This window comes from Cervus canadensis, chromosome 23 (assembly GCF_019320065.1).
Source record: "Cervus canadensis isolate Bull #8, Minnesota chromosome 23, ASM1932006v1, whole genome shotgun sequence".
Classification (NCBI taxonomy): domain Eukaryota; kingdom Metazoa; phylum Chordata; class Mammalia; order Artiodactyla; family Cervidae; genus Cervus; species Cervus canadensis.
Window position 1 is genome coordinate 4,440,646 of NC_057408.1, and position 15,081 is coordinate 4,455,726.

General features: G+C 47.7%; 1 protein-coding gene across 3 annotated transcripts in view; it reads right to left on the bottom strand.

Annotated features, from left to right (window-relative positions):
• Positions 1-6,535: 6,535 nt before the first annotated feature.
• DYM (dymeclin) overlaps positions 6,536-15,081 on the bottom strand; it is a 382,103-nt gene continuing 373,557 nt past the window's right edge. For all 3 annotated transcript variants that reach the window (XM_043444328.1, XM_043444326.1, XM_043444327.1), the window contains one exon: positions 6,536-7,047. In XM_043444328.1, coding sequence (XP_043300263.1) covers positions 6,898-7,047 — 150 coding nt within the window. In that variant the 3' untranslated portion in view covers positions 6,536-6,897. The remainder of the gene's footprint in view (positions 7,048-15,081) is intronic.

Here is a 15,081-nt window from a genome sequence, read left to right on the forward strand (position 1 = left end):
AGTTTGTTGAGACTTGTTTTTATAGCTCAGCATACAAATTTTGGCATATGTGCTATTTGTGTTTGAAAAGGAAGCTGTTGAACGTAGTGTTCTACATGTATTTATTTGGCCAAGTTTTCTAATTGCATTGTTTACATTTTCTGTAACTTGATTTTTGTATGCTTGTTTTTACTCTTACTGAAATAGATGTTAAAATCTCACTATACTCACATATTTGCCAAAATTTCCTAGTTCTATCAACTTTTAAGATTGTATCATTAAGTGCATAAGATTTAGAATTACTACCTCTTTCTGGGAATTGAAATGACTGCTTTTATTTCTAATATTTTTACCTTAAAGTTTGCTGTAATGTTAATGTATCTACACTAGTTTCCTAGGGTTGCTGTTTGCTGGGTATATATTTCTCTATCCTTTCCTTCAAAATTTCAAAATTCACATATTTTAAAAGTGTTTCTTGTAAATAGCATATAGTTGTTTTTATTTTTGTTTCTGTTAAATTTTTTTGGTTTTATTGAGATGCAATTGACATACAGCACTTTGGAAGTTTAAGGTGTATGGCATAATGATTTGACTTTAATATATCATGAAATGATTACCACAGTTAAGTTTAGTGAGCAGTCATCATCTCACATAAAAAATTAAATAGAAAAAAGTTTTCCCCTGTGATGAGAATTCTTACGACGTATTCTTTTAGTAATGTTCTTATACAACTTACAGCAGTGTTAAATTATATTTACCATGTTTTACATCATATCCCTGGAACTTAAAACCGGCAGTTTGTATGCACTATGGTGTGTGTGTCAGTCGCTCAGTCGTGTCTGAATCTCTGTGACCCCGTGGACTGTAGCCCACCAGGCTCCTCTGTCCATGGAATTCTCCAGGCAGGAATGCTGGGGTGGGTTGCCATTCTCTTCTCCAGTTGTACTACAGTAGTTCTTCTAAAATCAAGCCTGACAGTCTCTGTTAGTCCATTTACATTTAATGGAATAATGGATTTATCATGTATATCTTACAACGGGCTTTCTATTTGCCTCACCTATTCTTTTTATTCTACCCTCCTTGTGAAGCTCTTAATCCTGTCCATGGAATTATTCCCTCTTCTGTTATTAGTTTGGAGAAGGCAATGGCACCCCACTCCAGTACTCTCTCCTGGAAAATCTCATGGACAGAAGAGCCTGGTAGGCTGCAGTCCCTGGGGTCGCAAAGAGTCAGACACGACTGAGCAACTTCCCTTTCACTTTTCCTTTCATGCATTGGAGAAGGAAGTGGCAACCCACTGCAGTGTTCTTGCCTGGAGAATCCCAGGGCCGGGGGAGCCTGGTGGGCTGCCGTCTATGGGGTCGCACAGAGTCGGACACGACTGACGAGACTTAGCAGCAGCAGCAGCTGTCATTAGTTTGAAAGTTCTACATTCTTACTAATATTAATCACAATATATACCCTAGACTTACCAAAAATCTAATACTAATTGAGATTTAAAAAACTCTCTTTTAGTATAATGCACAGAGCTTAGAACACTTAAATCCTATTTAAACCCTCCCCATCTCTATGCCTTTAACACATATATAAACTTTGTAAGACTCAATTATTGTTTTATGTAGTATTTATGTTGACCTGTATATTTCTCATTTTCATTGCTATTCAGTTTTTCCTAAAGCTCTGTCCTTATATTTGGGATTATTTTCCTTCTGCCTTTAGGATACTTTTAATTTTCCTTTAGGGTATGTGTGCTAATGAATTCTTCCAGTTATTTGCATATAAATGTCTATTCTTCATTCTTGCAGGATATTTTCCCCAGTTAGAAATTTTGAGGTGGGCTGTCATTTTCTTTCAGCACTTCAAAGTCACTGTATTTCACTATTCCTGCTGAGAAGTTAGTTGTCAGTTTAATTGTTGCTCCTTTGATGGTAATCCCTCTCTTACCCTTGCCCCACCCCTCAGTAGCTTTAACATCTTTTCTTTGGTTTTCAACAGTTTTACTATGATGTGTCTAGGTGTAGACCTATTTATCCTATTTGAGATTTGGGGCTTACTGAATTTATGGTTTGATATCTTTCTTGAGTTTTGGAAAAGTTCTCAGCCAATATTTATTTCCCTCTCCTACTTTTTTGAGATCTGAACTATATTTAGGTCAGACATCCTCACTGTGTCCTTTGTGTCTCTTACCTTTGATTCGCTTTCTGACTGCATTTGCTCTGAATTTTTCACCTTACTCATTCTTTTCTCAGTTGTGACTAATCTGCTCTTAAATCCATCAACCGAATTATTAATTCTTGCTATAGTATTTTTCAGTTCTAGAATTTCCATTTGGTCCCTTTTGTTTCTAATTCTCTGAAATTCTTGGGCACACTGTTGGCTTTTAAACACGGAAAGCATAGGTGGTTCCAATTCTGTGACTGAGACACCTGGAGAGATTGTGGGCAGTTTTTCCCTTTGATTTTTTTTTTCCCCTCTGATTTTTAAAAATGTTGTTTTAAAAATTAAAAAAAAGTTTGTTACTTTTGGCTGCACTAGGTCTTGTTGCTGTGAGGGCTTTCTCTAGTTGTGGCAAGGCGGGGGCTACTCTTCATTTGAAGTACGCAGGCTTCTCATTGCAGTGGCTTCTCCTTGCGGAGCAGGGGCTCTAGGGCATGCGGACTTCAGTCGCTGTGCCTCAAGGACTCGAGAGAGCAGGCTCAGGGTTGTGGTGCACAGGGCCCCTTGGCACGTGGGATCTTCCTGGACCAGGGATTGAGCCGGCATCGCCTGCATTGCAAGGCAGACCCTTAACCACTGGACCATCAGGGAAGCCCCCTCTGATGGTTTTAATTCATATAACATATTATTTGGTCTTCTCATATACCTGGATATTTCTGATTGTAACAGATAATCTGGGGCCTTGGGTTATGCTCCTATATTAGGTCAGTTTGGGCTGTTCTAACAAAATACCACAGACTGGGTGCCTTAAATAAGAGACATTGGTTTCTCATTTCTGAAAAGGCTGGAAAGTCCAAGATTAAGGTGCTGAATGATTCCATTCCCGGTGAGGGCTTTCTTCCTGGCTTACAAACAGTGGTCTCTTTGCTGTGTCCCCTTTGATGGAGAGAGATCTCTCATCTTTCTTCTTGTAAGGGCACTAATCTCATCATGGGGCTCTACCGTCGTGACCTCATCTAAACCTAATTGCTACCCTAAGGCCCAACCGACTAATACTATCACCCTGGGATTAGGGCTCAGTATGTGAAGTTGGAGGATACATTCAGTCTTAACAGTTCATGTTCTCCGGAGGGAGTGTACATTTGCTAAGCACTGGGGCCACTAGTAGTTTCACCTCAATCCACTTTCAGGGACTGAATGAGGTGATTTAGAAGCTGGATCACAGTATCCATGAAGGGTAGTTTACTGATAGTAATGGAGTGCTAGGTAATCTAAACCTCTGGCTAATGGTGGCTTGGAAACCTGCCAAAATACTTAAAAACTTTGTTGGAGTCATCCCAGAGCCAACAAAATGATGAAGCATTACCTGGTTAGTCACATGGGGGACAGCTTTCCTCTTTCCAGAGGCTGTATCTGAGTAGCTGGCACTTTTGATAGCCTGGTGAAGTCAGAAGGGTAGGGGCTGCCATACATGACCTGACCAAGGGGGTGGGAAGTTCCTGATGGATCTCTCTTATTTTGGGTGGGAGATCCCTAATGAGATTAAATTTTATGCTTTGAATTCTTCAAAATAAAAATGCATTATTTGCTGTGGATTGTGTTATATAATTCACTCCTCAGCTGTGTCATAGGAAGCTTGACTCATCAGAGACTAGAAGCCCTGAACTCCTTGACTCCTGGAGGCGATGTTAAGACACTGGAATAGCCCTGAATTTGGTGTCAGAAAGCCCGGGGATCAGTCTCTAATATCAAGTGGCAGCTACTGAAATTACAAGCACCGTGCTTAGGAGGAAGTTAAGAGACCAAAGGGTTGACCCTGCAAACTCAAGTCTATTAAGTATCAGCAAGTACCACAACTCTAATTTACGGCTCTTCGAAAGCAGTGACTCAGTTATGCAGAGAACCGACATGCCTGAGGCAAGACCCCAGCTCCACAGAATCTGAAGGACAGTATGTTGACTAAAGAATGATATATTAAGAAATTTAGGGCCTAAAAGCACCCCCTGCCACATTCCTCTTGCGGGGGGGCGGGGATGTTCTAACAAGCTGGAGGAACACTCGCAGCCGAGCGTCCCCACTGACGCTGGTCCTATGTTCTTTCCTGCCTTCTCCAGCTCCTGCCACTTCCTTCCGAAGGAGAGGACTGTGTGCGCCGCCTACTTTCTGTGCTTCAGGGACCTTCTTTCCTTTCCTTCCTCTGTCTTTGTCCTTGAGCTCCTCCACAGCCCCGCTTCCATCTGCACCGCTGAATGGTGGCCATTCTGTGACGCTGACCTTGCAAGGCTGTTGTTCACAGATCCTGCGACACCAGCCTCAACGGGTGACGGGACCAGAGCTACAGTTCCACAGCTTGTCTGCACAGCGCCTTGAACTCCGAAGGAAAGGTGCTACTGAGAGGAGCACATTCTTTTAAAAACAAACATGATGACAGATGACACAGTGCAAAAACAGCTCTGTATCTTGGGCAAAATCAGATGTGAGTTTACATGCAAACACACAATGAACGATCCTGTGTTGCCTCATTCTACATGGTTTTACTTTGTGGAAAACCGAAGGAATTTCTAAAGCAAATTAATGCAAGCGTAATTCAAGTTTATCATTTTAAATTTATTGTCACGGAATAAATCTTTCACAAAAATAAAGAAAAGCCTCTGGAGGGTTTGCAGAGCCGAGGCAGTGGTGTCTGGAGCGTGTACTCACACGCTGCCTCTGAGGCCGTTGCCCCAGCTGAACCGTGAGGCCAGTGAGCACTTCTACTGTGTGGTTCATTACAAGCGGGGGGCAGGGGAGGACACTGTTGGAGAACGGGGCGGTGGGGACACCCAGTGAGCCGGGTGGCCTGGGGAGGAGACTGTGGGACTCCCCTGTCAAGACTCTCTTGGGTTTGCCCTCTGTGGCTGCGTTCTGGGGACTCCAGCCCTCCTGTCGGAAGAACCGACGGTCCTGCAGCCCAGTGACAGACCCATGTCACTGCGCGCTCCTCAGCCTCTCAGGGTGGTGCTGGGGTCCCACCAGGGGCTCCTCTGCCCCATGTGACCCTTTCAGATGGTTGTGTTTTGGTTTAAAGGAAAGGAAGCGGATCAGAATGCTTGGGAAACAAAGCGATGTATCATGTTTCCATACAGGACATATAAATAACTGCGACCTGAAATGGGCATCTAGTATTTTCCCCTTTCTGACTGGAGGATTCCGTCTTCCACCTTCACACTGCCTCCCCCTCAGGCCAGACTAAGCAGAAGCCGTTCACAGGCCTCACCTGCTGGTCTGAGGCCCTGTCCGTGCGACCTTCAGGGAAACACCAGGGTCCCAGCCAGCGTCTCTGGCAGAGACACTCAGAAGCCTGAGGCTGAGGCGGCAGCGGCCAGGCCGCAAGCGCCTCCTGGGTCCACCAGGCACAGGCCCTCACTCGGTCAGCCGGCCTCGGGGGGCTCTGGTCTCAGCCCCGGCCTGACGACGACGAAACCGGCCGACCTCAGATACTGCCAAGAGGGTGGGCAGCCAGGCTGTTCAAGGGGGAAACCACACAAGTGTGCACTGACGTGTCACGTGTTTAACCTTTCCCAGAGCTCCGTGTGAGAGAAGAAGGCTTCCCTCAGGCCCTCAGAAGATGGTGATGGATCAAAGTGACTCTGGTCTCCAGCCCGGGCACAGGAGAGAAGCTGCTTCTGATATAGATCAGGCAACAGCAGGTTGAAACGGGTGCTTCCCATGCAGAAAAGCACATAACTTCTGTGTCTCTGAGACTGAAACTAGGTCCAGAGGGGTGGCCATGGACCCAGAGCGTGGCACTAAAGGCCTGTCTGTCCCTTCTGTCCTCGGTGCCCGCTGCTGTGCTCGGGGCAACCCCGGCGGCCGCGTCCCTCAGAGGAGCTCAGGGAGCCAACTGTGGCTCACACAGGCCCCAGAAGAGTTTAAATAAAGTCAGAGACGGACAGGAAAACATGTCTTTCATCTCATGTGGAACACTGCATTAATCAAATTGGTCTCCTTTTTCTCCTACTGGTCTGGTTGAAGAAAAGAAGACTGCTTTCAAAATGAAGCTTTTCTTTTCCTAATGATTAATACAGAGAAGATTAACTTAATTTGTGCTAGACTCCAATTTAATTCAGCTATAGCTCAGAGGCCAAATCCACAGAAAAGCTAATCTGGGCTTCATGAGGAGGAGCCATTTCTTTCTTTGAGGGAAACATGTGGAGGATCTAAAGGCTTCTATCCAACTGCCCAGGCTTCCATCACGGGTCCTCTGAAAGGCCACTACACACATACACGGCTTCGTTTCCTTATGAATTCCTGTCCTGTCATCTTTTCAGATTGATATTTCTCAGTGTTGAAACACAACACACCACACACACACACTCTCAAAACAAAAATCCTGAGCATGCAAAAAAGAAAAGAAAAAGAAGTATGCACTGGTAAAGTGTATTATATGCCTAAGGCATCAGGTTTCCTGGAAAAGCTCTAGATTTTTGGTTTAGAAATAAGATTGCATGTAAAATAGCTGGTTTTTACATTTATTATGGTTGCGTACCCCCCTCCCACTTTTTGCACTATAATCTAAACTGAGTGATCTATTGCCAACTGGCCTCAATTCTCCAAACCCACGTGTGCAAGGGAAACACGCCTGTGTGATCCTCTTTAATAGAAGATGCACCAGGGAATCTGTCTACCTCCGTTCCCCAGAAAGAAAATAAGTAGAAGGACTGCTTGGATGGAGGGGGTTGGAGGCCAGGTGGGGTGGGGGGCGGGGAACGAGGCCCGCTCTCAATCGGAATCCATCGTGAACAGCTGGATGTCCTGTGGGTTCCAGTAGAGGCCTACTGCCGAGTTGTACACCAGGGACCAGACGTAGGGGATAAAAAACTCCTCAGGCTGCTCCTCTTCCACATATTTGAATTTCAGTTCTGGAAATTTCTGCAACGAAAACAAGATGAGGCGATCAATCTCACAGGCCTCTGCGAGAGCAGCCAGCGTTTGTACACGGTGTGTGGGGGGTGCAGGGGGCCCGGGAGTCCTGGGCCACAGACCCAGCCTCCCGATGACCCTTTGGAGGCCGGGTGAATCCCCCACGGGAAGGGCACACAAGCCCACCAGCCCTGGTCAGGGATGTCAGCGTGCTGAGAGCAGCAGGGCCCAGACAGGGCATGAGGCAAAGCGAGAGACGTTAGGCAGGAAAGCAGGCCATACCCGGGCAGACAGTGCTCAAGCAGAGACTGCTGTGTGGCTGGGGTCCCGTGGCTGGGTCTCCTTCAGACGCCTCCCCTCTCAGGGCTGAGTCACCTTGGAGGCAAGGACGTCCCCACCACAGGTCCTCGGCCTTGACTGTGTGGGCGGGCAGTGCTGGGTGGACGTGGCGGGTGGGGGTGAGGCGGGGGTGCTCCAGCCCTGCGAAGCGGGCAGCAGAGGGGAGCCCCAGCTCTGCCACGCTTCAGGTGGCCTGGCCGCACTCTGCAGTCCCAGGTGAGGAGGGAGAACACGTGCAGATTCCTGGAAGTGGCACTTTCACTGCAGCATTTCACCAGGATTGGGGCTTCTGATTTTCTAATTTTACTCCTGATTTATTTATTCCAGCTAGAGCAGAGGAAGTGATGGCCCCCCTCTTTGGCAGCTAAGGAGCCCGGGGTCCCCAAAGGTCCCTGGGGGGCCACTTTCCAGGCCAAGGTGACACGAGCCAGAGTGGCTGCAGTTTGGTGACCTGTGTCCCAGGTGGGGCAGGGACAAGGGGAACGTGTCTCAGGAGGAGGGGCAGCGCGGAAGGTCGAGGCGGAGGGCTAAGAGAGAGAGAGAAGGGAGACGCACACACAGAACGCATGGCCCACGAGAGCAGAGATTCTATATTCACTGTGTTGGCGGCTATGTCCCCTCAGAGAGCGGTCAGACACTTAACAAATGATTTGATGAATGACTCAAAGAAGCAATCAACCATATAAGGACCAACTATGTCCCAGACACAATGGTAAATACTTTACGCATATTATGGTAGTCAATCTCTCTTACGTGAGTCACTCATTCATTGTTCTATTGCTTGAATGTCTGCTCCCCGGCACACCAGGCAGTGCGTGCATCAGGGCCTCAGGATACACAGTCCCTGTCCTCACAGAAGGTTCCTTCTTGTGCAGTAGAGGGACACAGAAGCGGCAGCCACAGAGCAATGATAACAGAGCGCAGTAAGTCACCTACGTATGGATGAGCTCTGTTTCGAGAACACGTCTGTAAGTCCAACCAAGGTAGCCTAGGTACCCAACTAACACAATCGGCTACATAGTACTATAATGTAATAGATTTATAATACTTCTCAGACAAATAATACAGAAAAAAAAAAACCCCACCAAAAAATAAAGAAAACATTTTTAATCTTACAGTTCAGTACCTTGAAAAGTATAGCAGTATAGCATAGCATACAGGGGCTGGCACTGAGTGACCAGGCAAGAATTACTGACTGCAGTAGGGAGAGGAGGTGGGAGATGGCAGAGCTGAAGGATCGTCAGCAATAGGAGATGGAGGGCGAGGTGCAAGTTCACTCTTGCCTGATGTTGATGGAATACACCTCTGAAAGTTGCCACTTGAAGGTTCCTATGTACGAAACTTCCTGTTGTAAGAAGGGAGTTCCACTAAGGAAGAATAGTGGTTCCAGAGGCCTGTGGGAGGTGGAGGGGCAGCCAGGTGAAGAGGGACGTGTGCTCCTTCTGAGGGAACAGCAGGCAGGGAAAGCATGAGGTGCTTTTTGTTGGAGGCAAGAAGAGGGACAGTGGGGGAGCCAGCCTTGGCCAGCAGGGCCCAGAGGGGAGGACGGAGTCGCATGAAGAGCCCTGGCCTCTGCTCAAAGGACCTTCGAAACCTTTGAAGGGTCTCAGAAGGGGGCTTGATGAGACTGGCTTTGTGCAGGGACCACTTGATCACAGCGTGGAGAACTAGAGGGCACTGGTGGGGACAGGGCCTGGTCCAGGTGAAGGGAAAATGAGTGTGAACTAAAATGAGTTAAAGATTTTAAACAAAAAGTGAGGGTGTGGGGGGATTGGTGGTAGTGGGAGGTGGTGGGTTAGGGGCTAAGAATGGGGAGGGAGTCAGGGAGCTACATACACGGAGTTCCCTGGTGGCCCGAACAGCAAAGAATCTGCCTGCAGTGCTGGAGACTTGGGTTCGATCCCTGGGTTGGGAAGATTCCCTGGATGGCTACCCACTCCAGTATTCTTGCCTGGAGAATCCCATGGATAGAGGGGCCTGGTGGGCTAAAGCCCATGGGGTCACAAAGAATTGGACATGACTGAGTGACTAACACTTTCACTGTTTTCACTTTCACACAGAGTTCAAGAGATTTTTCAGATAACATGTGCAGTGATTAAGACTAAACATCTAAGTGCTGAATCCTCAGGGTTTCAGAATGATGACCGTGGGGTGGGGTTAAGCAGGAAATGCTTTGTGGCAAGTAGAGTTTTGAGTTAAGTCTTAGCAAAATGTACAGGACATCATACAAAGGAGGGTCCTGGTCATGGCTGTTACCTCGACATACCATGACGGCACAGTCCCCACCTGTTACAGCTCTAATGGAAACCGACTTCATTCCATGGCTCCCAGGGCATCAGTAAATACAGTCTATGCACAAAAGGGTTTTATAAGCAGATCAGACTTCAACCTTACCGACCGCTATATCTGCCCTCATACATTTTACCCCATACTTTGCGAAATGATTCAGGTTTAATGCAAACCCAGCCCTCTCCAGGGCACCAGTGTTTCCGAATCAGCTCTCTCCTGCCCTCAGTGCAGGCTAACGGTCGTGGTGTGCGCTGAGGGCCGTGCTGGCTTCAGCGCACAGGGACAACTTCTGCCGCTGGGCTCCTGGGGTCAGTCCGGCGGACAAAGCACGAGCAGCGGGGGATGTGGCCCTGCTTCTGGCACTTCCTGGTCTGACTGGAATTCGGTTCCATCCTCCAGCTTTCCGTCCTGCTGGATCCCTCCCACCCTGGGCCCACAGTCTCCGGGCGCGCCACAGCCGCTCAGCAGCTGGTGGTCTCTGGGGCCCAGGCGTCCGTGATGAGCCTCCTCACGTGCTCTGTGTCACTTCCAGCCTGGCATGGAGTTCTCAGGTGTGGGGACAGGGTTCTTGGAGGTGGCAAAAGGTCTTTGTCATGGAACTGGGTGTTTTACAGGTAGCAACACAATGATCTTCTTTTCCAAGAAAAGCCTGCATCTGTAGCAAGAGGGTGCAGAGAGCAGATGCCACCAACCGAAGGACTCCCTGAGCACCAGGCCGGTCTAGAAGCTTCCCTGACGTGTCATGGTCAGTCACCACGGTGTCCTGGCGAGGCCCCCCATGGCCAACTCCACAGACAGAAGGTGAGGCAGGGCCTGGAGCAGCTGAGTGCCTTGTTTCAGGTTACACAGCTTGTGGGGAGGAGTCAGGATTGGAGCCTGGGTCTGACTTGGTGGGAAAGTTTGAGAAGAGATAGCACAGTCACAGATACCACAGTCACCCTACTGCTCTGTCCCCAGATCCAATTCTCCAAGGCTCCACGGGGCCCTTTCACTATATGGATAGAACCTAGCACACACACAGCTGGTCCTGAAAGAAGTGACCAACCCCACAATGATGTCGAGCATTAAGACATGTGGGGCTTCCTTGGTGGTCCGGTGGTTGAGAATCCACCTGGCAATGCAGGGGAACACCAGTTCGATCCCTGATCCGGGAAGACCCCACAGGCCTCAGGGCACCTGAGTCCCAGAGCCACAACTACTGAGTCCAAGCATAGCCACCACTGAAGCCTGCACACCTAGAGCCTGTGCTCTGCAACAAGAGAGGCCACGGTGATGAGAAGCCCACAGACCTCAACAGGAAAATAGCCCCCGCTCTCTGAAACTGGAGGAAGCCCCCCCCCAGCAATGAAGACTGCCCCCCCAAAAAAAGAGCCAAAAAAAAAAAAAGAATCAAGAAAGTGTGGTGGACTGTGTGTGTGAAGAAGAAACAAGCTTTACCCTCTAATAATGAGGATGCAAATCCTAGCTCTTGGAGGAGCCTCAACTTTAGAAAACCTTTCACACTGTCTTGGGAGGGGAGGGACTGGGCTGGGGGCTCAGATGCGGGGTGGCTTGAAACCCGCCTCCCAACACAGCAATGCCTCTTTCAGCTGGAATAATAATATCCTACATTTAGAAGTGGGAATGTCACCAATACAACGCATTTCTGGTTGTTAGTGACAAAAATGACTAAAAGATGTGAAGCCTTTTCTCCATCAAGTGACTATTCAGGGGTTTTCCTATGAAGGCAGGCCTCAGGAAAGGACATGAGGCAGCTTACCCGAGACTGCCTTCTGTCCCTCCAGGGAGGGTGGGATGGAAATAAAACGAGCAAACTGCTTTCTCAAAAATTCCCTCCAATTAACCTAAAGAAACTTAGGCAAGAGCTGCTTACTGGGATGGCACTGCCTTCACACGTTGGCACCAAGTCTGCTCGCCCTCGTGGTTTGGGGGAAATTCTGACGACTCTCCCATTAGGACGAGCCATGAGTCAAACGCTGCCTTTAGGTCACACACAGCCAGATCCAGGAAAAGGCCACCAGGAGAAGCGCCTGGCACCCCCCATGGCTTCCCTTTCCACCACCTGGTAAAAACGAAGGTGAAAATGGCTTGTTTTTATTTTTGCTCGAGTTTACTTCAAAATAATCCATCTCACTCTGGAGAGAGTAGTAAACAAAACCTCAATGTAGGATAATACCCAGGTGAATATCCATATATAATAGTACATTAAAATAATATGAAATACTATAAAGTTTACTTGACAATAGCAAACATGTATTTCATTACAAAGTTTTTCAAGCTGATCAATGATTATTTCTATACAGGTTCTCCATAAAAGCTTAATTAATTCCGAGATTATGGGTAACATTTATAGCTACCATAACTGATTACCTATTTTATGGCAGGCATGTTCAAACACATGACATATAGCTACTCATTTAATCTTTGAAGGAACTAGAAAAAGCATCCGAAAAGCAGGCACATGATCTGAGTTCTAGCCCCAGCTTTTCTCATTCATTCATCCATCCATTCATTTATTCAGCAGAACTCCCTGAGAGCCTACTGTGTGTGTAGCAAGCACAGTACCAAAAACAAAGCTGTAAATAAGATGTACACAATGTCAGCATCTAAGAGCTAAGAGTCCACTCCTGATTAGCCAGGGGACTTGGGAAAAGTCTTGTACCCTCATTCCAACTTAGGCTCTTAAAAGGTAAGAGTTTACTCTAAGATTTTGAATTTAACCATCCTGTTTACTTCACATAAATGAGATTAAGTGCCTAGTACAGAAGAAGCACTCAATAAATGTTGGCTATTATTACTGACATTAAAGTGACATGCAAATGTAAGGTACGCTCTTATTTTAGAACTTTTAGTAAGAAAATCCAAAGTCTAGAAATATCACTCCTGGCCTTGTCCTAAGCCCATTTCTCATATTCTACCCATGGTGTACATTTCTAACGTGGCAACCCTATTTCCTGACAGTTAATAATAATAGAAACGGAAAGAACCTGAGCTTTCCCACATAAAAACCCAGGAAATGTGCTGACAAATGGCTTAAAAGCGACAGACTTCTCTTCATTAACGTTTTTAAAGAACAAAGTTTTGTCACCAGTGAAGGCAGGTTCTGAAGAATGGCCTTCTGTCTGAGTGGATCCTCACTTGCTGAATAGCGAGCTATATGAACAAATGCATGGTTTCATGTCTGCGCATATCCCTGTGATGCAGCTATTTAACTGGACGGGAGGTGGGGCTTGGCTCTGAGGGGAGTTTAGAGCCATCGTGATGAGAAGAGAGGGGTCACCTCTAAGCTGTATTTGACATCAGTCTCCCTGGATAATTCTGTGGCAGACACAACAACCTCCAATAGGGGTGTGGCGTCTAGCTCCGAGAGGACACGGCTGGAGAGGCTGAGGTGGCCAGGAGTGGGGACACCAGGCCTCCTGTCAGCTCACAGAGCCCACCCAGCAGGGGCGCTCTGAGGAAGGGACACACCGAGGGTGCCCAGGTGCCAGGGTCGTGGGTCACTTCACCCACGACCACCCAGTAACAAGCAGCACCTCTCAGCTCATCAGCTGGTCTCCACAGCCATCGGGGTTGAGCTTGCATATTTGTTTGTTTACTTGGGTACCATCTGTTCCCCTCTAGAACACAGGTCCCAGGAAGGCAGGGACCTTGCTAAGAGGACAGCATCTAGCATACTACTGACACTGAGGAAATGTTTGCTGAATGACGAATTAAATGAATGAGTGCATGACTTCAACTCTGCACATAACTCTGTGACATAGGTTTATTAACTATGTTGAATGGATGAGAAAACCAAAGCTCAAAAGGATAAATAAGATGCCAAAGAGGACAGAGCTAGGAAGTGGAGGAGCTGGAGGCCAAACAAAACTACACCTCTCCCCTGCACGCCCCTCAGAGTCGACAGGGACCCAGCTGTGCGTTTCTTTAAAATGCCTACATCCCACATGGACGGGAGGTTTTCATGTCTCTCTAGTAATGATAAAGAACCTCAAGCATTTCTTCCGTATTGCCAGCCACTAAGTCACTAGCCCTCTGTGCTTGAGCGTCCTCACGGGGAACAGATGGGATTGATCTCCAGCTCTGGAGTCCAGGTGGCCCCAGGCTGGGCGTCAGGAGGCGTCGGCTCTCTGCTGGCTCAGCCACTGGCAGGCTGAACCGTTTGGGGCAAGCCACAGCATTTCTGCAGGTCTCGGTTCTCTTGTCTTGTAAAAAATGAAGGGCCTTGAGCTCCTTCTGAGTCTCCTGGGTATGGTTTTATGAGGTGACCCCAGTAAGGTCTCCACTCTGGGATTATCTGCATGTTCCCCAGGCTCTGCTGGGTCCACCTGGAGAAAGGGCTGGATGAGTTGGGTTGAGGGACAGCCCTCAAGTCAAGCACTTGCAGGCTGCCACTCAGCCAGGTGTCACCTGGGGGCAGTCTCAGCGGAGAGGGTCAATATCTGAAGGTTCCTGAGCTGTCCTGGGGGCTGACAACAGTTGGGTTTTAAAGGCTAAGACTCCCAAATGCTTAACAATCAAGACACACATGAGGCTCTGGTTGGCCTGCTGAGGTCTGAGAGCTCGTGGCTAAGTGGGCTGAGGTCCCAGGCTTCCATGGAGTGTGTGCCACTGGACACAGGGCAACCCAGAGAGCAAGCAGAGACAGAGTGGCATGGACACACTTGTTACTAGCAAAACCCAGGCACTGCAGACAGTACATGCTCACGCCCCTCGAGTTCTAGTACCAGCTCCTCCCTTCTCAACAAGTGGGCTGAGGGAGATTGCTTCCCGGGTTATTTGCTTGAAATTTTTCACCAGCACTTAAAAGGTTCAGAAAGGGGGATAAAGCATAAATAGTAAGAAAAACAGAGCATTTTCTCCAGGATTGGCTATAACAAAGCAAACATAACAAAGCACAAAGTAAAAAGCTTCTTCTTTCCCGCAATGAGTTGTTTTTAAGACAGTGTACTGGGAAGATTTTAAAAGGGCAAATAATAGGCATAAATCATAAGAGTTTGGAAAACACCATTCAGTCAATCTGACTGAATGGGAGCACAGCCTTTGCATGACAAACCCTGTCCAAGGAGCACCGAATCTGACACCCTTCCCAACATCTCCCTGTCTATCTAGTTGGAGAGAGAGCCCACCTGGGTTGAGACTGAAACAGACATTCTTAAAAATATGTGCTCCTCTAAAAGAGATGCTGGGAAAGACTGAAGGCAAAAGGAGAAGAGGGTAACAGAGAATGAGACAGTTGGATGGCATCACTGACTCGATGGACATGCGTTTGAGCAAATTCTGGGAGAAACAGTAAAGGACAGGGAAGCCTGGCGTCCATGGGGTCACAGAGGGTCGGATACGACTCAGAGATTGAACAGCGACAACAATACTCCTAGAACTTGAGAGCTAAGGAAATGAGAGACAAAAGGCTCT